Source organism: Hevea brasiliensis, chromosome 5, assembly GCF_030052815.1.
Source record: "Hevea brasiliensis isolate MT/VB/25A 57/8 chromosome 5, ASM3005281v1, whole genome shotgun sequence".
NCBI lineage: Eukaryota > Viridiplantae > Streptophyta > Magnoliopsida > Malpighiales > Euphorbiaceae > Hevea > Hevea brasiliensis.
The window spans coordinates 32,644,408-32,662,296 of NC_079497.1; the positions used below are offsets into that span (position 1 = coordinate 32,644,408).

The following is a 17,889-nucleotide window of genomic DNA, read 5'->3' on the forward strand; positions in this document are numbered from 1 at the left end:
CAATTCAAGTTATTGCTACCCAAACCTACTGGAGTCATGCCCAGCCCTGCAGGTCACCAAAGGCAGCCACACCAACTTCATTTCCCACTACATAAACCACTTCATTTCTCCTTCACACATAACCAAATGGTCACTAATTGACCATTAAAACTTAATTTCACTATTACATGATTAACATCTCAATTTTGGGTCCAAACCCTAGCTCTACCATTTCAATTTTTCAAACACATACAATCAATGGATCGATTCATACTCCTAATGATGCATATACAAGTTTAAAGAATTAATTGACACTAATCTTTGTTGGAGAGTTTCCCTAGCTTAGAAAACTTCTTGATTTTTCTTTCTTTTTGCTGCCCAAAGCTTCCTCAAGGTGCTAGGTTAATTTTTTGTGAAGAAGGCTAGGGTTTTGGAGTGAGATTTGGTGAGGTTGGGAGCTTGGGTGAGCTTTAATGGAGTTTTCCTTCCTCTCTCTCTCTCTCTCCATCTTTTTGGTTGCCCCAAAGGTTGAAGAAGCAACTGATTTTCTTTCTTTTTCTCTGCCCATTAAGTCATTTTAAATAAGTTAATGCCATGTGTCAAAGTTTGATTGGGTGGGAGGATTTTTAATGACATCATAATGATGTCATAATTCAAATTCTTTAATTTTCCTTCCTTTTCTTGTCTACTAAATTTTAATTTAATTTTTAGAAATATTTATTCACATTTTATGTCATAATAATTATTTACTTAACTAGACAAGTCGGCCAAAAATCATCTCTGAAGACGAAATGACCAAAATGCCCTCCGTTTGGCTTAACAGACTAAAATTGTCTGTACCGATTTAAAAATTTTTCTAAACCTTTTCTTGGCATTCTAATGCCATAGAAACCTCAATGACCCTTTTCTGGAGTCTCAAAAATTATTTTATGAATTTTCCCCTGGCTCTATGGCTCCTAGATGCGAGAATCGCAACTTCCCACTAGTTTACCCATCGCTAGGGCACCGGCTCATTTAACTTGGTTGTATTTTATTTCTCAAATTTTTCCTAAATTTTTCTTATTAATATTTGAGTTAATTATGGTTCCTCACTTTAGTTTAAATATTTTTTTGGACATTCTAGCTGTCCGGCCCAACACTAGTCACCAGAACAGTAGAATGTACGGAGTTGCTACAGTTGGAGGGTGTTACAACTCTTCCCCTCTAATTTAAATTTCTTCCTCAAAATTTACCTGATGTAAACAATTGAGGGAACTGTTGCCTCATCGTCTCTTCACTTTCCCAAGTTGCCTCCTCGGTGTTGTGGTGCCTCCAAAGCACTTTCACTAGTGGAATCTGCTTATTCCTCAACTATTTCACTTCCCGAGCCAAGATCCGTATGGGTTCTTCTTCATATGTCAAATCCGATTGTACTTTAATTTCTTCCATGGAGATGACATGTGAAGGATCTAAGCAGTATCTTCTTAGCATAGATACGTGGAACACATTGTGGATCTTGTCCAGCTTTGGTGGTAAAGCTAGCCTATAGGCCACTAGACCCACACGTTCAATGACTTCATATGGGCCAATGAACCTAGGGCTTAACTTACCTTTTCTTCCAAACCTCAGTACCTTCTTCCATGGTGACACCTTGAGGAACACTTTGTCGCCAACCGCATATTCTATTTCTTTCCTCTTTAGGTCGGCGTAAGATTTATGTCTGTCTGAGGCAACCTTCAGATTGGCTTTGATTAGTTTTACTTTCTCCTCAATCTGTTTCACCAGGTCTGGCCCTACCAATTTATCTTCACCCAATTTAGTCTAGCACACTGGAGTTCTACATTTCCTCCCATACAGTGCTTCATACGGGGCCATTTGGATGCTAGCTTGGTAGTTATTGTTGTTTGCAAATTCTGCCAGTGGAAGGTATCTATCCCAACTTTCCTCAAACTCAATGACACAACTCCTCAGCATATCCTCAAGGACCTGACATATATTTCATGTCATTATTATCATTTCGTTTCAATATTTGTATTAGTTCAATTGGTTTCAATTGTTTACCTGGATTACTCTTTTTGATTGCCCATCCGTCTGAGGATGGAAAGCTGTGCTAAAGTGGAGTTATATACCTAAGGATTCATGCAACTTCTTCCAAAATCTCGATATAAACCTTGGGTCTCGATCAGATATGATGGAAAGTGGGATTCCATGCAGTCTAACTATCTCACTGATATACAATTCTGCTAATTTCTCTAGTGAGTAGTCAGCCCTAACTAGCAGAAAGTGTGCTGACTTCGTCAATCTATCTACTATTCTCTATACTGCATCATGCTTCTTTTGGGTGAGAGGTAGACCACTTACAAAATCCATAGTGACCCGATCCCATTTCCATTCACGTATACATATAGGCTGTAGCAATCCCAATGGAACATGATGTTCTGCCTTGACTTGCTGACATGTCAAGCATTTAGTCACATAATCAGCTATGTCCTTCTTCATACCAGGCCACCAATACTGAAGCTTCAGATCATGATACATTTTTGTACTTCCTGGGTGTATAGCATAAACACTGGTATGTGCCTCTTTCAGAATACTGGCTTTTAATTTCCCATTATCTGGTACACATACTCTTCCTTTGTAGTACAGACACCCATCTACTTTCACCTCATAGTCAGTTGCTTTTCCCTCTGAGATTTTACTCACAGTAGTCATTAATTTCTCATCTACCTTCTGCCCATCTTGTATCTGCTGTAGCAGGTTTGGCCTTACTTGCAACTCAGCCAAAATAGCTCCATCTTGAGCTAAGGACAGACAGGCATTTAGTGATCTTAAAGCTGTGATGGACTTCCTGCTTAAAGCATCAGCAACTACATTTACCTTCCCAGGATGATAATCTATCACACAATCATAGTCCTTTAGGAACTCAATCCATTGCCTTTGTCTAAGATTGAGCTCCTTCTGGGTTGGCAAATATTTTAGACTCTTGTGTTCTGTATAGATGTAACATTTTTTGCCATATAAATAATGCCTCCATATCTTCAGTGCAAAGATAATTGCTGCTAACTCCAGGTCATGAGTAGGGTAGTTCTGTTCATGTGGCCTTAATTGCCTAGAAGCATAGGCGACCACTTTCCCCTCTTGCATCAATACACACCCTAGCCCATTATGTGAGGCATCACTGTAGACCACAAAGTCTTTCCCTGACACTGGCTGTGTTAACACTGGTGCTTCTATCAACATAGCCTTTAGCCTCTCAAAACTTGCTTGGCACTTGTCGTTCCAGCCAAATTTCACATTCTTGTGCAACAACTTGGTCATTGGAGCAGCTATAAGAGAGAACCCCTTCACAAATCTTTTGTAATACCAGCTAGCCCCAAGAAACTTCTGACCTCAGTTATCTTACTAGGAGGCTTCCATTCCATCGCTGCTTCTATTTTCTTGGGATCCACTCTAATCCCATCAGCTGACACTATGTGTCCAAGGAATGCAATTTCATTTAACCAGAAGTCATACTTTAACAACTTAACATACAGCTTCTTTTCTCTCAGGGTTTGCAGAATAATCCTCAAATGTTTATCATGTTCTTCCCTGGTCTTGGAATACACCAAAATATCATCAATAAAGACCACTACGAACCGATCTAGGTATGGATGGAAGATACGGTTCATAAGGTCCATGAATGCCGCTAGTGCATTTGTTAGGCCAAAAGGCATCACCAGAAACTCATAATGCCCATACTGGGTCCTGAATGCAGTCTTTGGCACATCTGCATCCTTCACCCTCAACTGATGATACCCTGATCTGAGATCAATTTTTGAAAATACTCCTGCTCCTTTCAATTGATCAAACAGATCATCAATTCTAGGCAATGGATACTTATTTTTCACTGTCACTTTATTCAACTGCCGGTAATCAATGCATAACCTCAAAGTCCCATCCTTCTTCTTCACAAACAGCACTGGAGCTCCCCATGGTGACATGCTGGGGCGTATAAACCCCTTATCCAGTAACTCCTGTAACTGGATTTTTATTTCCTTCAATTCTGTGGGCGCCATCCTATAAGGAGCAATAGAGATTGGTGCTATACCCGGCAGTATCTCAATAGCAAATTCAACTTCTCTTTCTGGTGGCAAACCAGGCAATTCTTCAGGGAACACATTTGGGAAGTCTTTTACTGTGGGTATGTCACACAGATATGGCTTAGCCTACCTAGTATCCACCACATGTGCTAGGTAGGCTTCACAGCCTTTTCTCATCAGTTTTCTTGCAACTATGGCTGAGATGACATTAGACAAGGAATCTGTCCTTTCCCCTACAATTGTGATCTCATTACCCTCAGGAGTTTTCAAAGAAATCCTCTTCAGTTTACAATCAACCATTGCCTGATGACGTGACAACCAGTCCATTCCCAAAATCATGTCAAACTCATGGAAAGGCAACTCAATCAGGTCTGCTAAGAATTCCTACCCCTGAATCCTTAATGGGCAACCCTTGTATACTTTGTTCACTACTACACTGTGGCCCAATGGATTAGTGACTAGAATGTCTTGGTCACTCTCTCCTACTAATATCTCCCTTTCTACAGGTAGGTTGATGCAGATGTATGAATGAGTGGATCGTGGATCTACCAATGCATGCACATATGTATTGTAGAGGGAGAACGTACCCCTGATGACGTCCGGGGCATCTTGCTCCTCCTGAGCTCTCATAGCATAGGCTCTGGCAGGTGGTCTGCCCTCAGGCCTCTCTGCTACCTCAGATGCAGGCCTCTGTGATGGTCTCACTGCCTCAGATTTGCCAGATTTCCTACCCCTTTGTGGTGCAAGAGCAGGTCTGTCTGTTTGTGTTGGAGCAGCTGTAGTAGTTCTGCGTGAACAGTTCCTCAACTGATACTCTGTCGACCCACACCTTAAGCAGGCACCAGTCACTCTCCAACACTCCCCCTTATGCCATTTCAGGCAATGCGAACATGCAGATGAATCTGGGCTGGTCCCTGAACCGATCCACTGAGAGCTGCCCACTGATGGTGTGGACTGACCTCTCCTAGGGGTGAACTGTGGCCTGGGTCTCTGGGACTGACCCTGACCTTGTGGTTGACCTGAACTCTGTGCAGGTGGACCTTTGAACTTCTTTCCTGGTGCAGGATATGAGCTAGACTGACCCGGGCCCCTCTTCTGCTGTCTCTCTCTTCTGGTCTGCTCACTTATTCTTACTTTTACAACTTTTATTGCAACTTCCACTAACTTGGTGAAGTCTGTGATTACCAAGGCAGTGATCATGATCTTGATATTATCATTTAATCCCTCTTTAAATCTCTTACACCTTTCAACTTCATTAGGGACTATCTCCCATCCGTAGCGGCTCAGTCTGACAAATTCCTTTTCATACTCTGCCACTGTCAGCTATCTCTGCCTCAGGTTAATGAACTCTCTTCTTCTCTCTTCTAGGTATACACTACCCACATATTTCTTCTTGAATTCTGAGAGGAAGAAGTCCCAAGTTATTACTTCTGGCTGTACTTCACTGGACACCGTATCCCACCATTCATATGCATCATCTTGCAATAGAGATACAACAGCTTCTAGATTTTGTTCTGGAGTGCAGTGGAGTTGCTTTAAAACTCTACCTGTTCTGTTCAACTAGTTTTTGGCTGCAACAGAATCATCTTCTCTCTTACCAAAGAAGTCCACTGCTCCAAATTTTCTCAGTCTTTCCAGGTGTGATTTCTATTGTGGAGGTGGTGGTGGTGGTGGCATTACCCCAGCCATTTGTTTGAAGAATTCGGCCATTTGCTGGAACATGGCCTGTGGAGGTGGCGAGCAGCTCGCTTGAGTGGCGGGCGAGTTCTCCCCTACCCCCAGTCTCAGCTGCTGCAGGTGGAGCATGACTCTCCACTTTCTCCTTAATTGCCCTCTGAGATATGGGGTCCATATCCTAATCAAAATAACAAAGACAAATAGATCTGCATTAGTGTCACCTCGACTCTTACAAATGCAATGCATGGTATGGACTCAATCTAGGCCCAGAAACGCCTAAACCGTGCTCTGATACCACTAAATGTGACACCCCTTACCCGTCTACAGTATAGCCGAGTAAGATATGTCACACAATGTACCGGAATACTATTTTATCTCAATCATTTTTTTTATTCTTCCTTAATTTATTTTTATTATAGTTATGAAGTACAATATATTTCATTTAAGTCATTTATTGAAATTATAATTTATTTAAGGTTCCGCAAATTTTATAAAAAATTCGGCAGAGTGCCAGCTAAAAATGGAGAAAACAGTTCTTTGGAACCTGTGAAAAACTAATAATCATTTCCAATCATTCTCAAAAATAACCATCAGCATGGTCTCAATATTTTTTAACAATATTTTCATTTCTCATTTATTCATTTCACATAATATTCATATATAAGTCATAAATAAATACTCAATGTTCCATTCATAAACACAATTTTCACTATTTACATTAATATCAAAATACATTACATAAGTCTTATTATACATGAGAAAATAAAAGTTTGATTACATAATACCAAAATGAAACCTAGTGTCCTACCAATGCACTAAAGACGGTGAGGTGACACTGATACTATGCAGAGCTGCAGATGGTCTCACCCAATCTGTGGTCTACTGGGTTCTCGGTCGGTCTCTCCAGAACCTATGCGTGGCAAAAGCAACGCGCTAAGCAATAATGCTTAGTGGTGCCAATAATAAAATAAAAAGAAATAATAGAGAATAAATATGCAGTGCATGTTCTGATGTCTTATGCAAACAATTTTTCGATCATTATTGGTAATCTTATTTATTTTGTATTTGTTATATTCATAATTTTATTAAATTTATCTATTTCCATTTTTAATTGCCCAAGTAACCTATACTGGATGACTGGACTGGATAAACGGGTAACCGCCTTTGGGTATCAAGTACCTCGGTGCCACAAAGATCGGTCACATATGTATCTCCCGGTGTGCAACAGCACAGCTAATAAGCTGTAATAAATATTAGGCACAAGGCCAAGTATCAACACAATGTCAGAATGGCTAAAAGCCATAAAATCACAGAATGGCATAATGCCATATGCAGTACTGCTAACTGAACCTTATTGGCATGCCAACCTATCCAAACCAATCTTGTTAGGTGTACTAGGGCATGTTACACTTTTAAACTTTACAATTCTTGAAATTTAAGTTTAGGTGTTACTATTCATTTCATTAGTCAACTAAAATGTTGACTTTTGCATAGACAATAGGTACATTGGTTCTAATACTCCCAACATACCACATTTTGCATTCTAAAATTGTTGGTATTAGTTGCCAATATAATTTCTAAGCTTAATGTTAATTGTTCAAAATTTTCAAATTTCAAGCTTTGTGTTTACTGTTCTATTAGTCATTTTTTGCAGTGGGAATTTGATAAAATGATCAACATGAAAGTTGTTCCTTATTTTGTCTAGTTATATTTTCTTTTTTTAAATCACTCAATTTGGAGTTTTGTAGCTCAAGTTATGGCCCAAAAACCACAATTGGCCGGATTGTAATTTTTTCAGAATTTCTGGACTGACCAAATCTACAGTACTTGGAACAGTGACTGAAACTCACTTTTTGAATATGTTGTGGTCATAATTTGGGTTAGGTTTCAGCATGAAAGTTGTAGATCTATATCCCAGCTTGTTGCTGGTAAAATTTCAGGTCAATTGGACCTTTCTATGCTGAGTTATGGCCAAATGACCAAACACTGTTTATTTGATCATTTTGCCCAGGCAGAATGCAGGTCACCCGGATTAGGGCAAGCTTTTAGTCAACTTGGTTTGGTTTTCTGGACATGGTTTCTTCACCAAACTTATGTCATTATGTGTCTAGTTTCATGTCCAATTGGCCTTGCACCAATTGAACCTCTACAATTCAAGTTATTGCTGCCCAAACCTGCTGGACTCATGCCCAGTCCTGCAGGTCACCAAGGGCAGCCACACCAACTTCATTTCCCACTACATAAACCACTTCATTTCTCATTCACACATAACCAAATGGTCACTAATTGACCATTAAAACTTACTTTCACCATTACATGATCAACATCTCAATTTTGGGTCCAAACCCTAGCTCTAGCATTTCAATTTTTCAAACACATACAATCAATAGATTAATTCATACTCCTAATGATGCATATACAAGTTTAAAGAATTAATTGACACTAACCTTTGTTGGAGAGTTTCCCTAGCTTAGAAAACTTCTTGATTTTTCTTTCTTTTTGCTGCCCAAAGCTTCCTCAAGGTGCTAAGTTAATTTTTTATGAAGAAGGCTAGGGTTTTGGAGTGTGATTTGGTGAGGTTGGGAGCTTGGGTGAGCTTTAATGGAGTTTTCCTTCATCTCTCTCTCTCTCTCTCTCTCCACCTTTTTGGCTGCCCCAAAGGTTGAAGAAGCAACTGATTTTTCTTTCTTTTTTTCTGCCCATTAAGTCATTTTAAATAAGTTAATGTCATGTGTCAAAGTTTGATTGGGTGGGAGGATTTTTAATGACATCATAATGATGTCATAATTCAAATTCTTTAATTTTCCTTCCTTTTCTTGTCTACTAAATTTTAATTTAATTTTTAGCAATATTTATTCACATTTTATGTCATAATAATTATTTACTTAACTAGACGAGTCGGCCAAAAATCATCTCTGAAGACGAAATGACCAAAATGCCCTTCGTTTGGCTTAACAGACTAAAATTGTCTGTACCGATTTAAAAATTTTTCTAAACCTTTTCTTGGCATTCTATTGCCATAGAAACCTCAATGATCCTTCTCTGGAGTCTCAAAAATTATTTTATGAATTTTCGCCCGGCTCTAGGGCTCCTAGATGCGAGAACCACAACTTCCCATTAGTTTACCCATCGCTAGGGCACCGACTCATTTTAACTTGGTTGTATTTTATTTCTCAAATTTTTCCTAAATTTTTCTTATTAATATTTGAGTTAATTATGGTTCCTCACTTTAGTTTAAATATTTTTCTGGACGTTCTAATTGTCCGGACCGAAATTGATCACCGGAACAGTAGAATGTACGAAGTTGATACAGGGAGGGTGTTACATTAATACATTTAATTAATTTATTCACTACGAAAGTAGGGTTTGAGTTAATTAAAATATAACTTGAATGTCTTGAAAGAGGATTTAAGATAATTTAAGATTAATTTTCTTCAAAATAATAAATTTCTTTTTATTGAATGAATTAAATTAGATCTATAATTAATTGAAGTGTGAACTCCATGAATGCATTTATTAATTGATATTCAAATTTAACTAATTGCTTTAGATTTTATTTCTTTTAATTAGATTTAATTACTACTTATCTATAATTCAATCGTCTAGATAATTACAATTGTTTAGTAGTTTGATACCCAATTGGATTCTCATAGAAATGATATTCTATTCATTACTTTATTACTTATTAACGATTCATGCACTTATATAATTACAATGTAAGTTGTAGGTTAATTTGCATAGTTTTCACTATCTTTTCCCCTTGGTTATAGTTAACGGTGTGAATTCTATGTTTCTTTTTATTTTATTTTATTTTTTAATCTTGAGAGTTAAATAAACTAAATAAATTAAATGAAATTTAAATGACTATTTACTATTTCGCAAGATTCAAAAGATCTTTTTGCCTTTCTCATAAATTAAAATATTAGTATTAGCCATATGCAATGCCCTAATTTAGTCAAAATCATAATTTTAGGCTTTTTTCACCGTGGCCTTCAAGTACAAGGAGCTAGTTTAGACACTTTGCCCATATAGCTAATCGAAAGGAGGGCAAAGGTACTCTCCCAGAGACGAAGAGAATTTGCAGCCATGGCAGAAGATCTGGTGCTCGATACGGCGATAAGAGATTGGGTACTTATTCCTCTATCCGTAGTTATGGTCCTCATTGGCGTCCTCCGCTACTTCGTCTCCAAGCTTATGCGCTCTTATCAAGTCCCGGATGCCAAGATCGTCAAAGAAGGGTGAATTCTGAACCCTAAACCCTAATCTCGCAGTCTATTCATTTGTACATGTATCCGTCTCTGCTCATATATTTTCCATAAATTTCAGGCAAGTAATTGTCAGGGCTCGGAATTTGCGCTCTGGCGCTAATTTTATACCTCCTAAGGCGTTTCGTGCTCGAAGGGTTTATTTCAGCAACGAGGTTTGCCTTATTTTCCTTCGTCAAAAGAAAGCGGCTAAAGAGTTTATTTTGTTTTAGTGGTTTATTAAGGCCCGATGTGGTCTTTTGGCTGCTGTCATGTGGACTCAAACTTAGTCCAAGCTGAAATTTTTATTGAGCCAGTAATAAAGTTGGAAATCTGGTTCAACACAATATAGTTTTGATTAACTAATACTTAAAATTTATTTGATTTTAGTGCCCTCTTATCCAGCAGCTTTCTTTGGAATTTGGGTTTCTTCAGACTAGCTTATTCGGCAGCTAACATGTTAAGTATGACGGTTTAACCTTTGGATGTTTGTAGGAAAATGGATTGTTATTTGTTCCGAAAGGCCAGGCACAAAATGCACAAGCACAAATGTTCTCTGATCCAAATATGGCCATGGATATGATGAAAAAAAACCTTTCTATGATTATACCTCAGGTATTAATAATTAAATAGTATGGCATTATTTCCTTTCCTGATTGCTGAAAGTAGATGATTATAATTGTGATTTGTAATTTTTTTTTTTCCTGATGGCCAGACTCTTACTTTTGCGTGGGTCAACTTTTTCTTCTCTGGATTTGTTGCTGGTATGTTTCTTTGTCATTTTGTTTATTTCTGGATTTCCACCCATGCATCATCTTAGCTTGTCAATCATAATTACTAACCATATTGGTCTCCTGCCTTGTTGAATGTTCTTTTGCTACTTTTTGCAACTATATGTTAATGATCTTCTCTTGTTCTTTCCAGCCAAGATACCCTTTCCGCTGACTCAGAGGTTCAGATCAATGTTGCAAAATGGGATTGACTTGAGCACTGTTGATGTTAGTTATGTCAGTAGTCGTTCATGGTACTTCTCCACTTCTATAAACAAGAATCTATATCTTGTAACCAGTGGTCCAAAAAGTATTTTTCTTCTATTTTAGTCATTTACTGAATTAGCTTTCTCTGATTATGCTGTACTATCTTTATTCAGGTATTTCCTTAATTTGTTTGGATTAAGGGGTTTATTTAGTCTCATTCTTGGTGAAGAAAATGGTTAGTTTTGGTTTACAAACTGCATTCTTGTGTTGTATGATTTAATTTAAATTTTCATGTTGTTTTCCTTCTTGCAGAATCATTAACGTGTTATTTAGTGATTTGCTTGCCTTGGAATTTTTTGAATTACTTTAGATATTAAATTATGATGTTTTAATTCAGCTATGGACGATACACAACGCATGATGCAAATGAGTGGATTTGGCTTTGATCCAACAAAGGTACAATCTTAGTGCTTCCTTATTGAGCATTTAGGGCTTCGTATTTTTTATATGGTTGAATTGTCAAATTATAATTACTCCTTTTTCCTTTTTCATTCTTCTTCTAGATATTATTATTATTATTTTAAATTTATTGTGCTTTTTAAACAGTTTAGTTGAACAAGTAGTTATCATTTGAAGCACATTGATTGTAATCTTTGTTTTCAAATTTGAATTGAGCAAGCTGTTTGAATTGGGTTTCCTATGAACTGCTTCCACCATTTGATCCTGGTTAAAACTGATACAGATACAGAAATCAATCAAAAGAATAGTTGGCTGTTGACTAATGGTCTAACTGGTTATCTAATATTTCAGACCCATAGGCAAGGTTTTTGCACTCATCCTGGTCTTCAAACTTCTAAAAGGGAGGGGGCTATGAGTTAGAGGTTCAACTGGGATAGAACTGGGTTGACTGAAATTGAAAAAGCTAAATAATAAATGTAGTATAAAGTTTATTTTAGCTAGTGTAGTTTATTAAAAGCATAAGTAAATCAAAATATGATAAAATTAGTCAACTTAATAAGTTATTGGGAGAAAGGGAAGTTTTTAACATAATAAAGTGCTTGAGTAATTTGAAATTTTAATGTAATAATTTTGCATAGAATTGATAATTTATCGATACCTATTATGTTAACAATTAAATATTGCATTTCATCATTACCATATTTTTATTAACATCAAATAGTTCTAAAGTCTATATGAGAAAAATCCATTCTATATTGGAAAAAAAAGTTATCCACAATATTGCAAAAGAAATTTATATCTAAACTGAAAAAGAAAATTTCAACCATAACATCTAATAAAGTGTTTGGTATCAATGCCAAAATTAAAGTCATCCATCAATAAGCATCTTACTTCATATTGAAATGTTTAATCTTTTCCTTAATTTTGATGGAGTTTTTCTCTTAAAAATTTGTGTTCACACTCAACACAATTTTGTTTTCGGCAAAAAACCTCATGAAATATCTAGCATATGTCCAACATGTATAAAGTTGTATTGGATTGTGTGTCTATTTCCCCCCCCCCTCCCCTTTTGCTGGACATGGTTGGCATGTTTGATTTGTGCTGTAGGTGTGCCAAGCATGCACATGTTTAGCATATGGCTTGCATTGCATACTTCTTGGTGCTTCATAGCCTTGGAGCTGGAGATAAAGGTTGTGAGAATGAGGGGAAAAATCAACATTATAACTGGAACTCTGTGGTTTTGTTGCTAACTGGTTGTTAACCTTGAAAAAAGAAAATTGAAAAGCAAACTTAGTGAATTCATCAACTTAAATTGAATATTTAGAGCTTGTGGGATAGTCAATGTAGAGCTTGTGCATTTGAATTGGATAATAGGGCTTGCTGCACAGAAGTTTTGGTTGGGCAAAATGGGGACTAATCTCACTCAAGCTCCCTAAACTTAAAAACCATTAAACCAATCAAAACATTATAATAATGATTGCTATTGCTAGATTCTTGCCAAGCAATGCTGATGTGGCAGCCACATTAGAGAATTGGGCCACAATTGAAAAATACAAAATTTCGCTCTCTCTCTCTCTCTCTCTCTCTCTCTCTCTCTCTCTCCCCCATTTTGGAGGGTATAGTAAATCTAAAAGTATTGGTACCAAAAGCACCAGAACCGCTCAAATTATTGCTAATATTTCCCCCCAATTCCATTAGGCGTAAATCCTAATGGCAAAAAAAGTACAAACTTTTATTTGCAATTATGACCAGTTCTTTTTAGTTGTATCAGTCATGTGCACGACCTTTCAAATTGATATTGCCTTGACATTATTAAAATTTTTTCGTGTATATATATATCACTTACAAAGTAAATTAGATTAATTTTAAAATTAATTGTATTAGTAGTTTTCAAAATTTTAAAAATTATGAAATTGGTATGGAAACCTTAAATTAGTCAAATTGCACGACCCATACTTGTTATAACATTTTCAAGCTAATAAACTTTTCCATTGATCATTGCTTTTCTCTTGTTCCATTTATTTATTCAAATTTGAAAATTATACCTAAAATTAAAAGAAAAATAACACAAAATATTGCAGATCCGAGCAAATTACTCAAAAAGCATAAAGATCTTGTAGATCTAAAAATTTACAGATGTATCAGAAATTAATAGTAAATGAAAAGTAAACAAGACTAGAAAATTTCCATATTTTTCTATAGGTTTTTTGCAATTCTTGTGGTAGGAAGTACTGTGATGATCTCGAGAATTTTGGTATGCCAGGAATTCTGTAAGGTTGGGAAAGCTAGAAAGAGCAAGGAGTTTTTGGGGAGCTGCTGATAACTAAGACACGTGGTGAGGGAGACGTCTCTATTCAACAAGGATTTTGGGAGTTATTGGTGTTATAGCTTACAGAACTAGTGACCCAAGGTGTAATGACCACCATATGACACTGTTGAATAGCATACTTGATGCAGGAGATGTTCAATTGGCAATGTATTTTTCAACATGTCAGCATTATTTAATAAATAGCTTTTAGGTTTAGATACTCTTTTTAGCAGTGTTATTAAACTAGGCCCAAAGGTTGACTAGGCCCAAAGGTTGACCCGGCGGAGGAAGTGGTTCAATTAGTGGATCATTAAAAATTAATTAAATATATAAAAATTATTTAAAATTAATTAATTATAACATCTATTAATATAAATAAATAAATCTAGTTATTTAAAGTCAAAATTTTAGCATTTATTAGGTTATATTACATAAATTTTAATAGTATTTTTAAATTTTATATAAAAAGTATTCGAGTAATATGATATATAAAATTTTTTTATAAATGTGTAACTATTTTTTTGATATACAATATAACTGTCATGCTAGCCCAATTTGTTACGACTTTGAATTATCTTTTATGAGGTCTTGAGTTCAATTCCCCTTGCCAACGCTAAAGAAAATTTTATTCCTATTTATTGGTCAAACTAGCCGAGTCAACGGCTTACATGGATTCACGAGTCCTAGTGCCAAGTCAATTTCATATCTGGTTCAATTACAAACCCGACCTGGTTTAGAGCAGTGTTGTCATCAGGCACCCGGGCGAGGCGAAATCTAGGCACCTCGCCTGGGAAGCTTCTAGGTGAGGCGACTTCAACCAGACGCTGCCTAGGCGCCCAGGCGAGTCGAGAAACGGTGAGAAAAGGTGAGGAAAGGCGAGAAAATGCAAAAAATTTTTAAAAAAAAAAAGTTGAAAGAGAACATGGCCACCTTCTCCTCTTTCTTTCTTTATTTTTTTTTTGGCTAAACATTTCCATTATTTTTCTTCATTCTTCTCTTCTATGTCTCAAATTCTGAAATTATTTTTTTTGCTGTCACTTTTTTTCTTAAACCAGTATATTATTTGAAATTCTGCATATATTCTATATATTTTTTTCTCTAAAATTCTATCACATTTTTGTTATTCTAGCCGAGTATGTTTATTGTTCCTTTTCTTGTTTTATTGCTTCTTATTAGAAGTGTCGTGGAGTTCTTTGGATTTCATTGTTCTTATACTCAATTAGTGGAAGTAAAAGAATCTTTTCATTCTTCTCATTCATTGATCTATGATTTAAATTCCTAACTCCACCAAATATGCTACCCATCCTAAATTTTTTTTTACCCCTCTTGAATATTATTTTTTAAGGACATTCAATGAATATTATTTTTCTAAAATTCTGTTGCATTACACACTACAATCTATTTGAGTACTCAATTATAATAATCTAGTCTATTCTAGTGTTCTTAATTCTTATAATAGATATTTTTTTTAATTTTTTTTATTTGTTTAGGATAAAAAATGTCTTAAAAATCTATAGCATCATCACACACAAACAATAAAAAGGATACAACATGAAAACATAGATGAATGCTTTTGATCTTGAAGCTTAAAACATATAATATATTGTGAAATATGAATATGAAATTTAGCAATTTATTGATTGTGTAATATATTAGATTCTTTTACATTGTATATTTAATTATTTATTATATTAGAATGAATTAGCACCTCACTTCGCTTGGGCTAGCGCCTAGCGCCTTTGCTTGCATGTACACATGCATATGCACCCCATATATCTCTACCACAAAGTAATATATAGTTCAACACCTATTCTTGGTTCCAACTAATGGCCATTGAATGAAATAATAAGGCGCATTTCCTTGTTTAGTTGGTAAAGGGGCTGATACTAGCATTTAGGTGGCAATAACCCTAATGGATGAACAGCCATTACATTTTCTGCCATAATGGGTCCCAAAACTTAAATTTTCGTCCTCCCTCTCTCACTTGACGCTGCTTCACCCCTCAAGCATTGCTGCCATTGGCACACTACCTCTTTGATGCATTGCTCATTCGCTGTTTCCCATGCAGTACCAGTCTTGCTACTCCTTTTAAGTAGGTTCACATGATCATGTAACCTGTAGGGCTATCTCATCATGCCTAGAAAAGCTTCTTAGCATGCCATAATGAGTACTTCTCTTAGCTTTAGACACAATTCATGCATAATTTGATGATAGATGCCTACTTTGTCAAGAATATTTCTGATGGGACTTCAAAAGATATTCTCTCCCAAATTTTACTTTGTATCCCAGATTTTATCATATGAAAAATTGGGAAAGTTTTGTATTCAATAAGATCAATTTAAATGTTTGTTTGGAAGCATAAATGCAATAATGTTCAGTTCAAGGATGAAAATTGCCTTTAAAAAAATTTGTACTGCATAACTTCTCTGATGTTTCTCGACTAAATGGCTATGCATTTTATTTCTAATCCTGTTTGTGCATTGTTGTCAGAGCTTGAGTGCTGAGAAAGACAGTCTTGACATAATCCAGCATGAATGGGCCCTACCCAAATTTGAGCAGCGTGCTGAAGCAGTATTGAGAAAACTCGTCAGTTGAACATAGGCAGATATGGCAAATTGGCAGCCAATAGAGTTTCAACACATCCGGGTTTCCAATTCTTTCTTATATTCTGAATTAGAAGTCTGCATCAAGCTTGAAGTCGACTGCTGTTTTAGCAATTATAAGAACTGGTGTATTGAGGATGACTACATGTTCACGGTGACCATTGAAGAGATTTTCCACTTCGCTGGTTTTAACATGTTTTCTTCTTGAATTGTGATGACATTTAGGCTTTTTTGTTTAGCAAAGAATAATTTGTATGTGAAAATAGTTTGAGAAAGTGAATTGATTTCTGTTTTTGGGTGGCTATTATGAAAATTAGTAGCTTTTAAAATACATAAATATTTGTTTGGATTTCTCACAAAGTCGAAAAATGATCTAACGGAAGATTCATTCTGTTTGCCCTTCCCTTCTCTCTCTTGAATTCTTGCCTAGATTGCCATGTTTTCATCCCAGTGAAGACCTATAATAATGAATTGTAATTGAGAAGAGTTGAAAGGGAAAAGCAAAGGCAAGAATAGCATCATTTATGCAAGGGGATCTTGTATCTATTTGGAATTTCAAAAGGTGGAAAATAGACAGGCGAAAAGACAGAATCCGATAATAGAACAGAGATAAATAGGATACGGTTTGCTTTTTTTCTTTTCATTTGGCTTTGTAACACCCCTATTTGTATAGAATGATATATTTCACTATTTCGGTGATCGGTGTCGGTCCGGATAATTAAGGAGATTAGAATCACATTTATGACAACTAGATATACCATAAACACAAATAATTAGTAACTGTCAATTAGTTAAGTATAAATAAGAAAAACAAAACATAAGAAGTTAAATGAGCTGAGAGTTACAGCGATGGGTGACCTTCTCGGGAACGACTGCAAAGTCGATTTAAACTCAAATTTCAAACCGTAAAATGTGACGCCGCGGTCCTTAAGACCATTACGAACACAGTGGATAAGAGAAAATTACGAAAAAGAATTGTTAAGCCAGTCAAACAATTAGGTCAGGGATCCGGAAGAAATATTGAATTATTTACAAACCGGGTTGAACCGGCTAGGGGCAATTTGGTCAATTGACCCCGAGAGCTGACTCCTGACCTAACTGTCAAATAAAATCGGAGAAAAGAAAATTTTGGAGTCGGGAATTAAATTAAAGAACTAATAGAAAAATAAATAAAAAAAAGAGAAAATAAAAAAGGTGTAGGGAGATGACATCATGCATGATGATATAAAGATTATAATTAATAAATTTAATTAAATTGAATTTTGGTCTTCCTAAAGACAAAAAAGAAAAGAAAAGAAAAGGAAAAAAAAAAACTAAAAGTCCTTCTTCTTCCCTAAGTGCCGCCTTGCTCCCTCTCTCATCCTCTCCCTCAAAAAACCACCATGAAAGCTCATCTTTGAGCTTGAAAAATCAAAAATCTCAGCATAGAAAATTATTTTACTATGGTTAAAGCTTGTTTTGGCATCTAGAAGAGGAGATTGAAGAACAAAGAAAAAAAAAAAAGAAAAAGGAAGAGAATTGAAGAATTGGATATCAAAGATTGAGGTTAGTGATTTAAGTTGCAAAGTTAGTTTATTAGTTGTG

At 36.0% G+C, this 17,889-nt stretch overlaps 1 protein-coding gene across 2 annotated transcripts; it reads left to right on the forward strand.

Annotated features, from left to right (window-relative positions):
• The first annotated feature begins 9,619 nt into the window (after positions 1-9,619).
• On the forward strand, positions 9,620-16,599 carry LOC110658551 (uncharacterized). Of its 2 annotated transcripts, none has more exons than XM_021816205.2 (8): positions 9,620-9,952; positions 10,041-10,134; positions 10,454-10,573; positions 10,674-10,722; positions 10,883-10,982; positions 11,109-11,170; positions 11,333-11,391; positions 16,193-16,599. In XM_021816205.2, the coding sequence occupies exons 1-8, from the start codon at positions 9,801-9,803 to the stop codon at positions 16,295-16,297; spliced, it is 741 nt and encodes a 246-aa protein (XP_021671897.1). In that variant the 5' UTR covers positions 9,620-9,800; the 3' UTR covers positions 16,298-16,599. The 2 variants fall into 2 exon arrangements, with proteins under 2 accessions (XP_021671897.1, XP_021671898.1); XM_021816206.2 differs by lacking the exon at positions 16,193-16,599 and adding an exon at positions 13,658-13,925 and having other exon boundaries at positions 9,665-9,952.
• The last annotated feature ends 1,290 nt before the right edge of the window (positions 16,600-17,889 follow it).